This window comes from Dipodomys ordii, unplaced genomic scaffold (genome assembly GCF_000151885.1).
Source record: "Dipodomys ordii isolate 6190 unplaced genomic scaffold, Dord_2.0 Scaffold29, whole genome shotgun sequence".
Classification (NCBI taxonomy): Eukaryota; Metazoa; Chordata; class Mammalia; order Rodentia; family Heteromyidae; genus Dipodomys; species Dipodomys ordii.
The window spans coordinates 5,407,631-5,426,818 of record NW_012267245.1 but is presented as its reverse complement, the minus strand read 5'-3'; the positions used below and the strand labels follow the sequence as shown (position 1 = coordinate 5,426,818).

Genomic DNA, 19,188 nt, shown 5'->3' with positions numbered 1-19,188 from the left:
GTGATGGTGGTGATGATCACGGTAGGGGGTGTTGATGGTGATGGTGGTGGTGTTGGTGATGGTGGTGGTGTTGGTGATGGTGGTGACGATCACGGTAGAGGGGGTGTTGGTGGTGATGGTGGTGGTGATGGTGGTGACGATCATGGCAGAGGGGGTGTTGGTGGTGATGGTGGTGGTGGTGGTGATGGTGTTGGTGATCACGGTAGAGGGGGTGTTGGTGGTGATGGTGGTGGTGATGGTGGTGGTGATGGTGGTGACGATCATGGCAGAGGGGGTGTTGGTGGTGATGATGATGGTAGTGGTGGCAGTACTGATGGTAATGTTGAAGGTGATGGTGGAGGAGGTGGTGAGGGTGGTGGTGGTCCTGGTGGTGGTAGCAGTTAAGCGCTCAGGGACTCACTGCCATGGACTCCACGTTGGGCAAGAAGGGATGGTCCATCTTCTGACAGTGTTGACGTCCTACGAGAACCCCAGAGGCAGTTCCTTCCCTCCACCTGCTCTGGCTCCCTTGTTCGGCCAGGCAGTAGGGGGCACTGTGCTCGGGTTCCGTTGTGTAGGTGGATTCCTCGCAGGCCTTTCTCCCTTGGCAGTATTAATCTCAAAGAGAGTGGAAAAAAACACACACTTGGATCTCAGTGTCATCGTTCAGGTCAAAGGACCACGCGGGGCAGTACGCATCTGCCTTGTAGAATTAAAAGGCCAGCTTTCCCTCCAGCTAGAATGCCTCTGTCTTCCTCTCATCTCTCAGTGGTCCTCCACTCCCCCCCCCCCCCCCCGCCTCCACACTGAGCCCTGTAGGTCATCATGGCATTGGCTTGTGGGAGAGCCAAGGTATACTATAACTTTGTTTTCTTAATTTCTTCTTCTTCTTTCTTCTCTCTTTTTCTTTTTGGAACAGAGCAGCACTTCCCAGAGGTGATGCTGGGGGAAGAGTTTCTTAGCCTAACTCTGGACCAGGTGTGTAGCTTGATCTCCAGCGACAAGCTGACTGTCTCCTCAGAAGAGAAGGTATGGCCTGGCCCTTGTTGAACAAGAGAGCCTCATTTACTTTTTTTTGGTTGGTCATGGGGCTTGAACTCCGGGACTGGGTGCTGTCCCTGAGCTCTTCAGCTCAAGGCAAGCGCTCTACCACTTGAGCCACAGCACCACTTCCAGTTTTTGAGTGGTTCATTGGCAGTAAGAGTCTCACAGACTTTCCTGCCCCGGCTGGCTTTGAACTGTGACCCTCAGATCTCAGCCTCCTGAGTAGCTAGGATGACAGGCGTGAGCCACCAGCACCCGGCTTCCTTTACTTTTAATCCTTAAAGACTTTAAGGGCCAATGACCCTGTAAGAAGTGGCAGTGGTGACAGTTGTGATGGCAGGTCTGCCAGACATGGGGCCAGCTCTTCATACTCTTCCGTTCATCCAGCCTTCCCCCCTAACTCTGGGACAGCAGTGTGTCCTTGGTCCCCATGTTACAGAAAGAGGAGACCAGGTCTGATCGCTCCTCTACTAGAAAGACTTTTTTTTTTTTTTTCCTCTAGGAGATTGAGTAATGTCTTCCAGACACCTGGGCCTTAGTTGGGCTTGCAGGTTCCGTGTGTAGCTTGGGGGATGGGCCTGGCCTCTGTTTCCTATGTTATCAAGTCAGAATGATTGTGGTAAGACTGCACAGGACCCTTGGGGGGGGGGGTCACATGGGATCATGTGCTATGTACATGCCTATTATAGTCTTCACTTACTCGTTGGTTTGTGTGTGTGCGCACACACGCGTGTGCGTGTGCATGTGTGTGTTGGTCTTGGGGATTGAACTCAGGGCCTCGGTTCTGTCCCTGAGCTTTTATGCTCGAGGCTAATGCTCTCCTACGTCTCCACCTCCCAGCTTTTTGGTGGTGCGTTGGAGATAAGAGTCTCCTGGACTTTTCCTGACCAGGCTAGCTTCGAACCACCATCCTCAGGTCTCAGACTCTCTGGTAGCTAGGATGACAGATGTGAGCCACCCCCCCTCCCCCCACCCACCTGCTGGCCCACGTTTATTCTTGACCCTGCATCTGGAATTAAGCTCTCTTTTGGGTTCTGGGGTGGCATTCACCTCGTTTTCCTGATGGCTGTAGTTAGTTCCGGGCTGGGCGGGAATTCACACACCGCTCTGAGACCCTGGGCGTGAGGAGAGCCCCTTCCTGCCTCAGCCTCAGAAGGTGAAAAGCAGTCCTTTTGCCTCTTGTGAAGGGCATTCACTGTTGTTTCTGGATTTTGACACCAAGCTGGCACAACCGGAAAGAAGGAACCAGCCAGCTGACTGTCCGTGTGCATGCTGAGGTAGCTGGGAGCCTATTTGAGCCTATTCGGAAGGGCATGTTGAGAAGATTGACGAGTAATACAAATGGCAGGGTTTTGTAGCTGAGCATGGTGACGGACACCTGTAATCCCAGAACTCAAGGGAAGAAGGCGGGTGGGTGGTGAGTTCAAGATGATCTGAACTACACAATAGACGCCTACAAACAAAAATTACCTTAACGAAGCAACAGCAGTAATTTAAACACACACACACACACAACTTTGCAGAAATGATTAAAATATTTTTAAAAAATGAGCAGGATTTGAATATTTTTTTGTTGTTTTGTGTTTGGTCGTGGGGCCTGAACTCTGGGCCTGGGCGCTGTCCCTCAGCTCTTCAGCTCAAGGCTAGCGCTCTACTGCTTGAGCCACAGCGTCACTTCCGGCTTTTTTCTTTTTGCTTATGTGGTGCTGAGGAATCAAACCCAGGGCCTCAGGCATGCAAGGCAAGCGCTCTACCACTGAGCCACCTTCCCAGCCCTGAGCAGGATTTGAATTGGAATGTTTGTGTCTCGGGTGATGCTACCTTGAACTCATACAGCCCGCCCCGCTTGGAGAGGACAGGAGGGCTCGTCAGGGCCCGCTGTGTCACGTGGGGCTGTGGATGCAATTGTCAGCAGGGGCAGGCATCCTGGTGGCCTGGAAACCATGCTGGGGCTGTGGGTCCAGCCAGACCTGGTTCTGGCATCTGCTTATAGGCTGTCTGACCTGTCCGTCATAGCCTTAGTTTCCCCAAAGGTCAAAGGTGAGCTGTAGGAACCTCCTTCATACAGCCATCCTGGAGATTTCAGGTGATGGTGTCAGTACCAAGCCCCACCTTTGGCAGGTGCCCAAGAAGTGGTCCTAGGGGGGAAAAAACCCAAAACCTGACCCAAAACATGGCCTAGAGTGCCTCTCATGAATCCAAATCTGAGTTGATCTGTCTTTGTATAAGCAGAATGGTTGGTTCCCCCCCCCCCAATAATGAAGTTCTCATTTATAATTCATTCCTGGAAATGATGTGCACCTGCAGGATTCCGTGCTGCTCTCCCTAACTTTTACTGCCTGCTTTGGTATTATTATTATTTTTTTTAATATCGGCAGTGGAATTTTGGGGGCCTGGCTTTTTCTCAGTTGTCAGATTTGGTTTTTCTTTTTCGCACGGAGGAACCATGTTTTGTTTCCCCCCCCCCCCGCCCCCCAGTGGATCAAGTATTGCCGGAGGCTAAATAGATTGTAAACTAAGAACTTCTGATCAGTTTTTTTTGGTATCTGCATGTAAGTCTTTTATGCTCTGCGAATTATGTGCCAAGTTTTATGCATGGTTTTACGACGTCCACTCCTGTTCTAATCACATGGCTCCGTGATAAGTAATCTCTCGAGTGCCCAGTAGCTACCGTGGGCTACTGTTTTATAGTGGGATTTCTGGAACGTGCTTGAAGTCATGTCAGGGATCTGGGGTTAGGATGCAACTTCATTTAATGCTAACCCTCACCCCGGGGTTCAGCGGAGCGCATCATCACTGTGTTTGGTTCAGTCCACATTATCAGCAGTGTGGTTGTCTTCTCCCTTGCCTGTGGAACACAGGTTTTCTTTTCACGTGGATTATACGGCCAGATGGCAGACCTTCAGGAGGGAGGGCGCTATGCATGCTTAGATGGAGGAGCTGTGGTGTGTCCCAGTTGAGGATGAATGTCCCCAGAGCAGCGTGCGGACCAGGTAGCTGGCTTCTCTGGGAATGTTGATTTGGCTGAATCGGAATCCTATCTTCCTTCACCAACTTCCACTGAATAATAACTAGATATGTCTTGGCTCTACCTCGCTGCACGGTGCTAGGTCTGTGGTAGGCGCTAAAAAGAGAATCTGTCAAATAAGAAAGACCCCCTCTCAAGCTCCATGTTCTCATGGTGAGCAATAATGGTGGTGGGCCTTGACCTGGCAGTGTGAGGCTCAGAATATGAGCCTAGCGGGCAGGAAAGCGTTCACTGACGAATGATGCCGTCACGTCCACCGAGACCCCTGTTCGAGCCACTCCTTTTAGAAGGAAGGAATGCTCAGGCCCAGGGAGGTGACACCGTTCCCTAGCAACAGACGGACGGTGGCAGGACTTGAAGCTGAGTGCGTGTCTGCCTCTCTCCGCTTGTCGTGGAGGAGGAGGGTGAGAAGGATGAGTCAGGCCGCTTCCAGAGCTCAGGGGCTGGTGGGCAGACGGACCCGAACCCATGCATCCATACCAGATGGCGGAAAGATGTCACTGCTGGGAGTGAAAGGCCGAGGAGGGGCTGCTGCGGTGTTTTACTCTGGGTGTTTGGGCCGTCAGCCAGGGCCGGCTGAGGAGGAAGATTTCTGAGCTGAAACCCGAGAGACAAGAGGAGGATGTGGGAAAGCCATTTTGCTTAGGAAAGTCGTCAGAACGGAGACACAGAAGTCGGGGAGAGCTTGTCTTTGAGGGCACAGGGACCGTGCGACATGAATAGACAATCCTTGGAGGCGGGTAGAGGGAGAGGCGGCTGGGAAGGGAGGAGGAATCTGTGAGGAGTGCTGAGGAGAGAGGCTCTGTGGTTTACAAGTCAGTCAGTACTGGAGCGTCTGTCTCAGGATAAGATTCATTCAAGGGCCTGGGAATGCGGATTAGTGGTCCAGTGCTTGCCTAGCAGGCATAAAGCTCCTGGGTTCCATTCCTCAGCAACCACATACACAGAAAAAGCCAGAAAATGGCACTGTGGCTCAAGTGGTAGAACGCTAGTCTTGAGCACAGAGAAGCTCAGGGACAGAGCCCAGGCCCTGAGTTCAAGCCCCAGGTCTGGCCAAAAAAAAAAAAAAAAAAAAGATTCCTTCAAACCCCTAGTTCATGGGATGGGCTTGAGGCTTAAATTTCCTCAGGGTCTTTTTTGTTTTTTTTGTTTCTACTTCTCAAGAGTAAAGCAGATGGGCAGGGTGCCCCTATTCAAGTTCAGTGGCTGTGCCAATGTGTCCCCATGGGAGCTGTGTGTAGACACCCCACCCACTTCTGAATCGCATGTTGGCTTCCCTTTTCTGCTCAACACCTTGACCTGCATTTCTTCCTGGTGGAAGAACTTGGTTGCGTATTCCCCTCCTGCTTGTGAGTGTAGGTCAAGTCTACTTCTTCATTATTCTTGTGACATGTATCATTTTTAATACATTGTATGGGAAGAGGTTTCCTCTAAAATCACTAAGCCTGCCATACAGACAGGTAGGATTTTCCAGGCCAGAGTTGGGTTGAACCCTGAAGAAGCAATTGAGCTTGGAGGCATTTCTACCATTCCTCCTTTGCTCTTCCTCTTCCTCCTCCTCCTCTTCCTCCTCCTCCTCTTCCTCCTCCTCTTCCTTCTCCTCTTCTTCCTTCTTTCTCCTCCCCTCCTCCCTCTCCCACTTCTCCTTTCCTCTTCTCTTCTTCCTCCACCTCCTCCTCTTCTTCCTCCTGCACATCTTCCTCCTCCTCTTCCTCCTCCTCCACTTCATCTTCCACTTCCTCCTCCTTCTCCACTTGCTCTTTCTCTTCTTCCTCCTCCTCTTCCACATCTTCCTCCTTCTTTTCCTCATCTTCTTCCTCTTCCTCTACTTCCTCCTCCTCTTCTTCCTCCTCCTCTTCTTCCTCCTCCCTCTCCTCTTCTTTTTCCTCCCCCTCTTTTCCCCCCCTCCCCTTCCTCCTAATACTGACCCATCCAGATAGGTTTTGGGGTCTGGGCTCTTCAGACAGGGTATGTCCCGGCCATGGTTTAACCACCGGCTCCCTGCCCTTCCCCACTCTGCACAAAGCCCTTTTTTTTTGCCCGCGGATCCATTTGCAGACTTCCACACCCAGCATGCCGTTGGCACACACACAGAGCGGGACGCACACAGAGTGAGCCCCAGCTCCGGGCACCACTGCGGCTGCTGCCCGCATAGTGAGGAGCAGCGGGGCCACCACACCGCTGGCCAGGCCTTCGTTCACGACCCACGCCGGGAGTCCCGCAGGGCCCACGGCGGACTGGGAGGGCCGTCCTCCCGATGGCAGAGCACGGCGGCAGGCTTGGCAAGCGCGTCCGCCTCCATCTGTGGGAAGGAGACAGACTCGCAGGGTGACTTCCAGGCGCGCGTGGGAGACTGCGCTTCCCACCCCACGTTCCAGAACTTGGCCTCCCAACTCAACAGTCTGCCCAAGGCATCCAGCCAGTGTGTGCACCACGGACATGCCCTCTTGTCTGGCCGACCAGCTTGGGGCTGCAGGGTTAGCGGGGAGTTCCTGTCCCCTGTCGGTGACCTCCTGGCTGTGTGAACTTGGGGCGCTGTTGCTCCTCTCAGGCTGTTTCCTCATTAAGTAAGTGTGTGCAGTGGTTCCTCCTCCACACAGGTTTGCTTTGTGGATTCAGCGAGATCACATGCGTCAAATGCAAGTTAGCCCCCCTCTGCTCGCAGGGAACAAATAGTGCCAGTGGGCGGGCGCTGGGTTCTCTCTAGATGCCCAGCCACACTAGCATCTCTGTGTATGAGAGTTGCCCTTTATCGAATCTCTCCCTTCGCCAAGTCAGCACCTTGCTTCGTAAACTCTTTCTTTCTCATCTTAAAAAATAAAAAGCCGGGTGCTAGAAGCTCACACCTGTCATCCTAGCTACTCAGGAGGCTGAGATCTGAGGATCGAGGTTCAAAGCCAGCCTGGGCAAGAAAGTCCCTGAGACTCTGACCTCCAATGAACCACCAGAAAACTCGCAGTGGCGCTGTGTCTTAAGTGGTATAGCACTTGCCTTGAGCTGAAGGACTCAGGGACAGTGCCCAGGCCCCACAACTAACACAAGCAAAACAAAAAAACCCTCATTGTTTACTCTCTTTAACTTTTTGTTTTTTTTTTTTTGTTAGTGTGGGGCTTGAACTCTGAGCCTGGGCGCTGTCCCTCAGCTCTTCAGCTCAAGGCTAGCGCTCTACCATTTGGGCCACAGCGCCACTTCTGGTTTTCTGATAGTTAATAGAGAGAAGAGTCTCATGGACTTTCCTGCCCAGGCTGGCTTTGAACTGCGATCCTCAGATCTCAGCCTCCTGAGTAGCTAGGATGACAGGCACGAGCCACTGGCACCCAGCTATTTTTTTAAATGGAATTAAACTTTATTTTCTTTATTTTTAAAAAAAATTATCTTTAAGTGGTTGTACAAGGAAGTTCCCATTCTACAAAACAGTATATGAATACAAGGTGTCTGATCATTGTCACCCATCGCTCCTAACCTACCCCTTCTCTCACTTTCTTTTCTTCTTTTTTTATTAGGTGATTACATAAATTTCACTTATTTCACAGTATTGTGGAAGAGCGATACCTAGTCTCTCTAATTTTTTTTAAAAAAGTAGTTGTACAAAGGATTTTCAACTCAGTGTGTCAGCTTTTGCATGCCAGGCATGGCGATCAGTGCTACCTTTCTGCCATGCTCCTTCCCACCCCGCCTCTCCCAACTTCCACTTCAAACAGGCACTCACACTGTGACTGAATTTGCCCACCCTTCTGCTCTCCACCCAGTCACCCCTCCCCTTAAACTCCACCCTCCGCAGGGAACACACAGGTTTCATCTTCCTGGCAGTCATTGTGTTCAGCTGTTAAAAGTGTCCTGATTCTCAGAATGTGTTCGGGAAGCTGCAGTGAGTGCCCAGGGGAGCCCCCCCCCCCACGGCCCCCGCCCTGCCCCCACCTCCCCTAAGCAGGTGAGGATGGAGGAGGAGGACAGACACTGTCTGATGGTTTCGGGCCACGTCTTGTGCTTCTGTCTCAAGTGTGATGGGCCAGAAACCACAGAATCCTCCCTTCCAGCCTTCTGTGGCACCTGTGGATTGGTACAGCCCGGCCAAGCTGTGAGGAAGTGATGCCATCTCTGTTGAGAGTGCAGCCCCAAGTGTGCCTTCTGGGCAGAAAAGGATCCCTTGAAAATACTGTCACTGAGTAGCCTAGACACCGCCCAGGCCTGTGATGGTTGAAGCCCCAGGGTCTCGGCTTAGGTTTTTTTTTTTTTTTTTGGTCATTTGTGGGGCTTGAACTCTGGGCCTGGGCGATGTCCCTGCACTCTTCAGCTCAAGGCGAGCGCTCTACTGCTTGAGCCACAGCACCACTTCTGGTTTTCTAGTGGTTCATTGGAGAGAAGAGTCTCACGGACTTTCCTGCCTGGGCTGGCTTTGAACCGCGATCCTCACATCTCAGCCTCCTGAGTAGCTAGGATGACAGTTGTGAGTCACCGGCGCCTGGCTCTGCTTAGGTTTTTACAGAGCAGAAGTGGACAGACTTTTTCCTATCAAGGGCCACAGAGTGAATCTTGTAGCCTGTTGGGGTGAGAGATCAACTCCCTGGTGACAGAGGGAAAGCAGCCCATGCATGGAGCTGCGATTCCAAATAAAATTGTATTTACTAAAAACAGGTGCAGGCTGGACTTGGCCTGTGGGCTGCCTGTCGCCGGCCCGGCCAGTAGACATTAGAGAGGCAGCTGTGCATACCGGGTGAGAGCAAGGGCGTTAGAGCTCTTTGTCTGCCTCTTCCTAGCCCAGAGACTTGGGATTGTCACGAAATGAAGGGCCCCCTGGGTATCTCCCGCAGGGAGAATCCAGGTCCAGGAGCCGAGGGAGATCAGCCTGCTGGGAAGAGCTTTTGGGGAATGAGTGACTTCAGGTACCCTGAAGGCTATTTGGGAGTTTATTTGCTTCTTCCTCAAGCATGAAGTCTAAATGAGGGAAAAAGGAAAAAAATAATAACCACGTGGCCTTTGCTAAGTGCTGAGAAGGTCACTGCGCCGAGCCAGCACCTGGCTGTCACGGCCGGCCGGCCGAGCAGGGAAGCGGAACCAGTCCAACGAGTCGAGCCAACAAGGAAAAATCAAAATGTCCACTCCAGTGATGTTTGGCTTTTGTAACGTGTATACGATGGAACTGGTCGGTGGGGGAAATATCAGTGAAACATCTCCTCCCCTGCTCAAGGCCTGGTAGTTCATCCTCCTGCAAAACTTTGCCAGCCGTGGGTTGGGTGCTGCTGCAGGCTGGGGAGGGGGGAGGGGAGAGAGTCTGCACATGCACTCATGGTCACTCCTGTGCATGGGAACAGACCGGCAGGGATCCCGGCTCAACAGAACGGGTTTGTGGCTGCCTATGTCACCCACCTCTGGAAAACCAGCCGTCTTCCATGGGTCTCTGACTCCCAGAGACTCCCTTCCCAGCTCCCTTCCCCAGTCTTGCTGTCTCTTCCAACCTGGGCATCTCCTTTGTAGTTGATTTCCAAACCCACCTATCCATTCACCCACTAAGAAGCATTTGATTGTGGATTATGTACCAGCCAATAATATTATAAGGAGAACAGAACAAAACTTTATTAGAATGGGTTTTTAATTTTAAAAAGTGCACTAACCGGGCGCCAGTGGCTCACGCCTGTCATCTTAGCCACTCAGGAGGCTGAGATCTGAGGATCCCAGTTCAAAGCCAGCCTGGGGCAGGAAAGCCCCTGAGACTCTTCTCTCCAATAAACTTCAGAAAGAGCCAGAAGTAGAGCTGTAGCTCAAGTGGTAGAGAGTTAGCCCTGAGCAAAGAGAGGCCCAGGACAGGCAAACAAACAAACAAAACCACAAGACAGGATACCCATAAGGTTTATGTGTATATGTTGGGAAGATACCTTGTTTTGTTCTTAAGAGCTGTCACAATGTAGAGGGGCTGTTTTAATAGTAAGGTTGCTGCTTCCTTCTCCTCTTAACACAGCGCTGTTGGGAATCTATACAACACTTGCACACTTGTGTCTGGACACACACTTGCACACTTGTCTGAGCGTTTCCATAGCCTAGCATGCTAGCAGTACGCATGCGTTCATTTTTTACTTTTTAGCAAAGTTTTATTTTTAAGTAAGTTAGGATAAAGAAAGAAATGGGAAGAAGGGGGGCAAACATTTCCTGTCCTCCCCCCTCACAGGAAGTGGGAGTAAAGACTCTGAACCTTTCCCTCTCAATTGATTGACCCTTCCAGACCTTTCTCTCTCCTCTTCAGAAGCAGTGTTGACGAATGAACTCTCTGCTCAAGTTGCTGCTTTCCCTACAGCCTCCCCCTTGCTGACAGAATTCTGTCTTTGTCTGTGTTGTGGGGGCAGTTTGAATATGGACTAATCCTTGAGCAAAGCAAACATCCAAAGCCATGAATCCTCTTTTTGGATCCCAGCGCTCTGGTTTTTTTGTTTTTATGTGCCTTGAACTCAGGGCCTGGGCGCTGTCTCTGAGTTTGTTGTTGTTGTTGTTTCAAAGCTAGTGCCCTATCATTTGAGCTACATCTCCACTTGGTGATTGGAGATAGACCCTCACAGACTTTCCTGCCAGGGCTGGTTTCAGATCTCTGCTTCCTGAGTAGCCTGGATTACAGGTGTGAGCTACCAGTACTGGACTCCCAAGCCCTCTAGCTTCAATTTGTATAGAAATGAAATCTTTCCTCCACAGAGTTGTTGTTCTCCCTCCCCCCCTCACACCCCCGTTTGTCATTCAGTGTCACATTCCTCAGGATGTCAGCTGCAGACCGGGAACAAGCTTCCTGCTTCCTTCCACACAACAGCTGTTCACAGGATACAAATGAGGGGAAGATGACATGTCCTGAGGGTTTCAGGCCCCCTTGAGCACTCCCCAGTGGGGGTCACTGTTACTGCTCTGCATCTCTACCCCTAAATACCCATCACAACTGATTTAAAAAAAAAATATTAGACTGACCCACGTGATTCTACATTTGGGCTGAATCAGGTGGGTCATTGTATTTGTGCACACGTATGCAATCTCTCCCAGGCCTGCCTTTCTGTCTCGGTTTTATTTTTATTTTATTTTATTTTTGCCAGTCCTGGGGCTTGAACTCAGGGCCTGAGCAGTTGTCCCTGAACTTCTTTTGCTCAAGGCGAGCGCTCCACCACTTGAGCCACAGCGCCACTTCCAGCTTTTTCTGTATACGTGGTACTGAGGAACCAAACCCAGGGCCTCAGGCACGCTAGGTGAGCGCTCTACCACTGAGCCACCTTCCCAGCCCTTCCCTTGGTGTCTCTTCTCTACAGGTGTTCGAAGCCGTCATTTCTTGGATCAACTATGAGAAGGAGACCCGCCTGGAACACATGGCCAAGCTCATGGAACATGTCCGACTCCCCCTCTTACCTAGGGATTACCTCGTTCAGGTAAGCGCCGGCCCGTTTCCCTAGACCTCAAGGGATAGCGGGGTGGGCCTGGGGCCTGGGCCAGGGGTATGTTCACAGCACCGATCCCAGGGCGGGCACCTAGGTCTCCCACTCTGCTCAGCTGCTCAGGGCTTTTATTCCCCCTCCCCAAGTGTCATCTTCTATAGGCAGCAGTTATGTAGGTCCCAGCAGGGACTAAGGGAAGTGTCCGTGTGCACAGCCAGGTATTAGACAGGGAGCCCCGCAGAGCAAGTTTTCTAGTAGAGAAGCAAAGCACAAGGGGTCGTTTCTACTCGGGTATTGGGGGCTCATGCTAAGATCCTAGCTCCTCAGGAAGCTGAGGTTCGAGGATTGAGATTTGAAATCAGCCCAGAAAAGTCTGTGGAATGTTTATTCCTAATTAACAGTCCTCCCCATCCCCCCTAAAAAAGCCAGAAGCATGGTATGGCTCAAGTGGTAGAATGTCAGCTAAAAGACAGTGCCCAGGCCCTGTGCATAGATACACTCACAGACATATATATATAAGCACTGCATATGTTGGATAACATATATACACGTACATGTAGGTGTATCTCTGTATAAATACACACACATGTGTGTTGCATGTATGCATGCTTTTACCTCTTCCAAGGTAGGAAGGAGAGCTGTGGGGTGCCTGGTGAGGCCCCATGGCTTCTCCTGTGGTCCCCTGCGAGGTGACACTTGCTTCCCCTTTTTACAGCCGAGGGCCTCAGGCCGTGAAGCTGAGGGTTGATCTGGACTCCTCGGGCCACAGGCAGGAGGATCAGGGTTCGAATCCACAGCAGCCTGGCCCTGGGGCACACAGTTCTGTGAGCCACAACGGGGGCTGCTTTCTGTCCTGTTTGTCCATCACAGAACTGTCCCCCTGGGGTTCTGCGGGGAAGGGAGGGTACGACTCGGGGGGGGGGGCCAGCTCTGGCTCCTCCCTGCCGTGCCTACCCACTGAGACCCCCCTTTTTCTCATTTGGCCACAGTAGTTTCCACCCTGGTAGGGGTCAGAATGAGACAATCCACACAAAGGCTTCCCAGTAGTGTTCTGTGACTTCTGGCGACACCGCGTACCTAAAGTGTTCTGCCTGACGCCATGGGCCACATGGACCCGAAGGGATCAGCAATGAGTTAGTTCTCCATCTCCTTTGCAAGTGCCCCTCCACCCCAGACTAGCCACGGGGGGCGCACTGCCACCACCTGGTGGCCACATAGCCTTTCAGGTGAGAGGTCCTTAAAAAGGAGGGACTGGGCCTGACCCCCAGGCCCCCAGGGTCACCCTTTAAACCTTCCCCTGCCCCGTGGAAGGCTCAGGCGGATGCGGGGCTGGGGTGGGCCTCTGGCTTCCACCACCAGTTCACTGCCCATAGCGTCCCTAGCCCAGACTCACCAAATTCATTAGGAAACCATGTGATGGGGAAAAAAAAGGGGGTTGGATCTGACCGGGAAGGAAGTCAGGAAGTGAAGAACGATTGTGTCCCTCCCCCTCATTGAAAATATTAACGGGAAAAGTCAGGCCTCACCTCCGGGAGAGGATGTTTTATTCCTACTCATGTGACCTTGAAACTCCAAGCGAGTCCAACTGGCTGATGGAGGAGCAGGGGTGAGGAGAGCTGGGGAAAGCCCAGCATGACACTGCCTGGCTTTATCTCCCATGTAACCTCCCCTTCTTCCTCTATCCCCTCCCTCACCCCCAACCTGGCTCTCCTTTCACCACAAAACATACTCTGGGGCCACACGTCCCAAACCCCAGATGAAGTCCCTCCCCGGATAGATGATAAGGTCTGAGGACGGTATGAGTGTCCATCCGACATCTCTCTGTTTACTGATGACCATGGCAGACCCCATGTGATTCCTGACAAAGTCTTTTTTTTTCCTTGTCGGTCGTGGGGCTTGAACTCTTGGTCCTGGGCGCTGTCCCTCAGCTCTTTAGCTCAAGGCTAGCGCTCTACCACTTGAGCACAGCAGCACCACTTCTGGTTTTCTGAGTGGTATGTTGGAGATAAGAGTCTCATGGACTTTTCTGCCCAGCCTGGCTTTGAACTGCGATCCTCAGATCTCAGCCTCCTGAGTAGCTAGGATGACAGGCGTGAGCCTGGCTGTTTTTTTGTTTTTGTTTTTTAATAACCTTATATTAGTTACACAGGAGAAAGTTTCATCATTATGTCTCCATATACGTTAGAAGCAGCTCCCCAAGTGTTGCTCTTTCCTGGATAGAGCTTCTCACTCCCATCTTCTCTAACCGTAAACATTCATGATTTATTTCAATCTGGTTTCACACACACACACGCGCACACGCGCACACACACACACACACACACACACACACATGATTTATTTCAATGTGGTTACACACACACACACACTTTTTAGGAAACAGGCCAGCCCAGGCCTCTGGGGAAGGAAGTGACGCCGTGGCCACAGTGTCATTCCCCGTGACAGTGGAGGGCCCCAGGGGAGGCTTCCCCAGGCCCTGTGCATGGTCGGCGGGAGGGCCGGTGTCATTGACATGGAAGCCTTCCTGCTCCGTGACTACTCTGAGCTCCTCCGCTCAGGAACCTGGTCTTGCTCATCAGTTTCCTCCTGGGGCCCAGCTAAGAGGCAGTCCATCCCAGTCGCTGTCCGTCGGAACGAACCTTTCCCCACACCATGTAGCTTCCGAAGACCCATCGTCCCTTCTGAGATTCAGCTCATGACCCTCTGGCCTGCACAGAAGAGGCAGGTTTGAGAATCAGAGCTTGAACGCCCTCCCCTTTAGCCTGGCTTGCAAAATACTTAGGCTGACATCTGTTGAAGTCCTGCCCAAGTCCTGAGCCCTGGAGTATGAGGTGGAGAGCCCACGTCCCAGCTTACTTAGATGGGGCCTAAGGTGGCACCAACAGGTAGGACTTGGCACAGGACATTCTTCCTGCATGGCAGCTTTTCTCTTTGAGACGTGGACTATAAGAAAACAGAAGCCAAGTGCCAGTGGCTCACACCTGTCATCCTAGCTAGCTTAGGAGGCCAAGATCTGAGGATTGTGGTTCGAAGCCAGCCTGGGCAGGAAAGTCCGTGAGACTCTTATTAACCAGCAAAACACCAGAGGTAGAGCTGTGGCTCAGATGGTAGAGGGCCAGCCAGTGGAAAAAGCTAAGAGGTAGTACACACACACACACACACACACACACACACACACAAACACAGAGCTAGCTAGCTAGCTAGCTAGATAGAAATCAAGACTCTTCTTAGCCCCTTATTTCACTCAAAGGCTGACCATTAGTACGCCACCTTCTTCCTTCTCTCCCTCCCTTACCTTCGCACTGATCTCTGTCTGGCTATCCTACACATTGTAATGCAGCCAGAGCAGAGGAAACATGGGAAGAGGCTTTTCAGGACAACTTGCCCATCTTTTGTTCTCCATGAACCAACACCGCCAAGTGAGGTGGTTACACGTGTCTGGCGTGCACGGTTTACAAATGGGGAAACTGAGGAACCCAGGCCTTAAGTGGCAGAGCCGGTATTTGAGTCGGTCAGCACTCAATGCCTTCGCCCCTCGGGCAGTGGAAATCCAGGGCTGACCGGGTCGTCCCTGGGCCGACCTGGCTCTCTGGGTCTGGGGTAAGGCCCTGTGGGAATGGATGACCGAACAGACAGTGCAGGCGTGGGAAAGGGGCCTAGCCCCGCCCCGCGGTCACCCGTGGCTGTCTGCAGACGGTGGAGGAAGAAGCTTTGATAAAGAACAACAACACCTGTAAGGACTTCCTCATCGAGGCCATGAAATACCACCTGCTCCCCCTGGACCAGAGGCTGCTGATTAAGAACCCCAGGACGAAGCCCCGGACTCCCGTCAGCCTGCCCAAGGTAAGTCCCAGCCCACGCTTGCCAGCGGCCGGGGCTGTGTCCGGCTCTTCCACTTCTACCGCCAAGTCTCTCCCCTGACCCTGTGCTGCCCGGGCCCAGCGCCTTGTCACATTTATGACTTAAGGGATGGGGTCTGCTCATCCGTCTCGAATCTGACAATGTCCTCTATCCACTGGGCTTTCCTTGCCTAAGAGTTTCATCCAGAGCGGCCTCCAGCAGGTTCAAGAATGGCCTGGAAGTCTTCCTCCTCACTCACTTCTCTCTGCTCTCAGTTTCTGTTGGAAACAGAGACATGGCCTGTGTCTGTCTTGACTGAGTGATGACCACCACAGCCCTGGTTCTAGGCTATTCTTTGAGGTGGAAAAGTCACAGACTGGGAGGGGAGGGCCCTGGGTGGGGGGGGGGAAGGGGGAAGCAGAGCAAGGGAGGGGGGAAGCAGCAGGGGAGGGAAGTGGAGAGTCTCAGCCTGGTGCTCACTGCTGAGGAGGCCCCTTCCCTGCCTGGCCCTACCTGTAGAATGAGGGACGTGATTCTCAGGGGTCCTTAAAGCTCTTTGTCGCCTGGCATCGGGTCGTCTGTCTAGGAGTCTAACACACGGTGTCTGAGGAAAGGCAGGGGAAGGAGGAGCCAGCAGGCTCACCAACCACGCCGAAAGCAGCAGTAGGACATTATTTAGACCCTTGCTGTGGTCTCCTCTTCCTCCTCCCTATCCTTCTCCTTCCCCTCCTTCCCCCCTCCTCTCCCTCCCCAGCTGGCTCCCCTCCTTTTCCCTCCTTCTTTCAAGAAGGTGTCACAAGATATAGAAAAACACATTGTTGCCCAAGACCATCAGTTCTCTGACCTTGGCTTTCTTTAACTCTACAAATAAGTGCTCGTTGTATGTTACTAAGAAAGACATTGCAACTTAGAAATTAAAAACCACCTGAAATCTCTCTACCATAGCGACAGACTGTTTTGAAGCTATAGGGCTTTGAACTCAGGGCCTCATTCTTCCTCTAGGCAGGTACTCTGCCACTTGAAACAGGCCTTGGGTCTATCGCTGCTTTAATGTTCTTGGTATGGGTGAGTTCGGAGCTACAGTTGTATTGGACACATGAAATTTTGACATATGTCTGCATTGTTGTCTTCTAGTAATAGGCCTTTGAGTCATTTCCATATTTTTGTCGCATCACATTTTTGTGTTAAATATTTTTCATACGATACCATCTTGTAGTTTGCATTTCCTGAACCTCGAATGAGAATAATCTTGGCTTTATGTGATTATTGGCATCTGTAGGGGGGGTTCTCTGTGTTCCTTTCTCATTTTTCTGTTTAATTGTGTGTGTGTGTTTTATCTGTCACTGTAGATCTTCTCTATGTTAAAGAGATTAGGCCTCTGTGTGTGTGTGTGTGTGTGTGTGTGTGTGTGTTTCAACAAGTATTTTATCGTAGTCTGTTGCTTAACTTGTATTTTGTCTCATCTGTGTTTTTTTTTTTTTTCTCAGTGGTATCTTTGGAAGAGTAGAAGATTTTTCTGTGTTTTAAAGATTATTTTAATGAACAAGATTAACATTGTATGTATTTACCACGTGTGGTGGAATGGTAGATTGAGCTAACAGGTAGCACATACACATGTACTCTTTCAATGGCTTCCAACAATGTGATACATGTTCTTATCTATGGTGGGCACCATGTGCGACGCAACGGAGCTGCTGACCTCTATTCCTTTTTTTTTTTGGGTCCAGTTGTGGGGCTCGAACTCTGGGCCTGGGCGCTGTCCCTCAGCTCTTCAGCTCAAGGCTAGTGCTCTACCACTTGAGCCACAGCGCCACTTCTGTCTTTTTTCTTTTTGCTTATGTGGTGTTGAGAAATCGAACCCAGGGCCTCAGGTATGCAAGGCAAGCGCTCTACCACTGAGCCACCTTCCAGCCTCTATTCCTTTCTCACTGAAATTGCACATGCTTGGATCTCCTGGCTCTCTTCCTTCCCCTAAGCCCCTGGCCACTGCAATTCTATTCTGCTTCTATGTGTTCAGTTGTTTTAGGCTCTGCTCATGTGTGAGATCATGCAAGCATTATCTTTTTCTTTCTTTCTTTCTTTTTTTTTTTGTCAGTCATGGGGCTTGAACTCTGTTCCTCAGCTCTTCAGATCAAGGCGAGTGCTCTACCACTTGAGCCACAGTGCCACTTCCCATTTTCTGGTGGTTCATTGGAGATAAGAGTCTCGTGGCCTTTCCTGCCTGGGCTAGCTTTGAACTGTGATCCTCAGATCTCATTCTCCTGAGTAGCTAGGATGACGGGTGTGAGACACTGGCGCCTGGCCATGCAGGCATTATCTTTCTATCTGTGGCTTATTTCCCTTAGCCAAGGATTCCCTAAGGTCCAATCCTGTGACAGATGACAAGATTTTCTATTTTTAGAGGCCTGAGTAATATTCTACTGTGTGTGCATACTTCATTGTCTTTCTCTCCCTCTTCGTTGCTGATAGACACATGGTTGCATATCTCAGCTCTTGTGACAGAGAATGTGGGTGAGCAGGTGTCTCTCTGATGTATGGATTTCCAGTTCTTTCTTTAGACGTCCACCCAGTCATGGGACTATTGGATGATAAGTTTTTTTTTTTTAATTTTGCATGTATTTCTTAAAAGAAACTTAGAGCAGAAGTTTAAAAATATTTCAGTTCTGTTCTGTTATGGTTTGAGTTCTATCTAATAAAAATAAAAAATCTGTGGGGTTTCTGTAATCCTAGCTACTCAGGAGGCTGAGAGCCAAAGATCAAGATTTGAAGAGCCAGCCAGGGTAGGAACTTCCGTGTGACTCTTATTTCCAATTGACCACCAAAGAGCTAGAAATGGAGCTATGCCTGGAGTGGTTTAGTACCAGCCTTGAATGAAAAAGCTCAGGGACAGTGCCTAGACCCTGAGTTCAAGCCCCATTGGCACCCACATAAACTAAAATTCAAACAGTTTTTCCTCTACTTTTTTCTAGAAGTGTTAGGCCTTACACTTAGGACTATCAGTCCATTTTGTGAATTTAAAAAAAAGGTTTTCTGAATTACTAGATTGCATTTATTTTGCATATGAGTGTGTAATTGCTACATATCATTTGCAAGATACTTTTTTCTCTAATTATCTTGTTAATCTAATTATCTAACCTAATTATCTAATCTAATTATCTTGTTACTTCTGTTGTTGACAGTTGGTTGCACGTTGGTCTATTTCTAGATTCTATCCCTGTCCATTTATTGGTGTGTCTGTCTTTACACCCACACCCCGTTGTGCTCAGTAACTTTATAGCAAGCCTAGGGGCAGTGTGAGTTCTCAGTTTTGTTCTTCAGAGTTTTGCTGTTCTGTAGTCTTTCGTTAGTCAGCTTGTTTATTTGTGCAAATAAGGGGTGGATGTTTTGATTGGGGTGTGTGTTTGATGGCTAGCTAGATTCATCAAGGAGGAATTGAGATCTGAATCTTCCCATCCACAGAGCCAGGATTTCCATTTGGTTCTGCCTTTAATTTCAGTGATGTTTTACAGTTGCTCAGTATGGGTTTCGCTTGTCTGTGGTCATATTCTTTCCATAGTTTTTGATGCCATTGGAACTGCCTTCTTCTTAAATACTAATCTTTAATAGTGTCTTGCCCATTGGCACACACGTGGTGGATGAGAAATGCTGATGGAGGAGAAGGGAAGGTGAGGCTGGCCATGGCGTCGTGGACGGCCGAGCCGTAGGGGGCGTGGTTTCTGGAGCGTGCTCAGGAGCCTCCGTGGAGACTTGGGGTGTTGTCCAGAGCTCTCCTCTGGGGAGCTGCAGCTTGCAGGACAGCAGGCATTGCTCACCCGTGTCTTGGCCACTCAGCTCAGGTGCTGGCTCCCGTTGGACAATAGGAATGATTTCTCTTGATAACACATAGCTCGCACTGGGGCT

General features: G+C 50.7%; 1 protein-coding gene across 1 annotated transcript in view; it reads left to right on the top strand.

Annotated features, from left to right (window-relative positions):
* Klhl3 (kelch-like family member 3) overlaps positions 1–19,188 on the top strand; it is a 56,663-nt gene that overhangs the window by 19,074 nt on the left and 18,401 nt on the right. Inside the window, exons 5-7 of the mRNA XM_013016031.1 lie at positions 899–1,008; positions 11,326–11,442; positions 15,142–15,291. Coding sequence (XP_012871485.1) covers positions 899–1,008; positions 11,326–11,442; positions 15,142–15,291 — 377 coding nt within the window. The remainder of the gene's footprint in view (positions 1–898; positions 1,009–11,325; positions 11,443–15,141; positions 15,292–19,188) is intronic.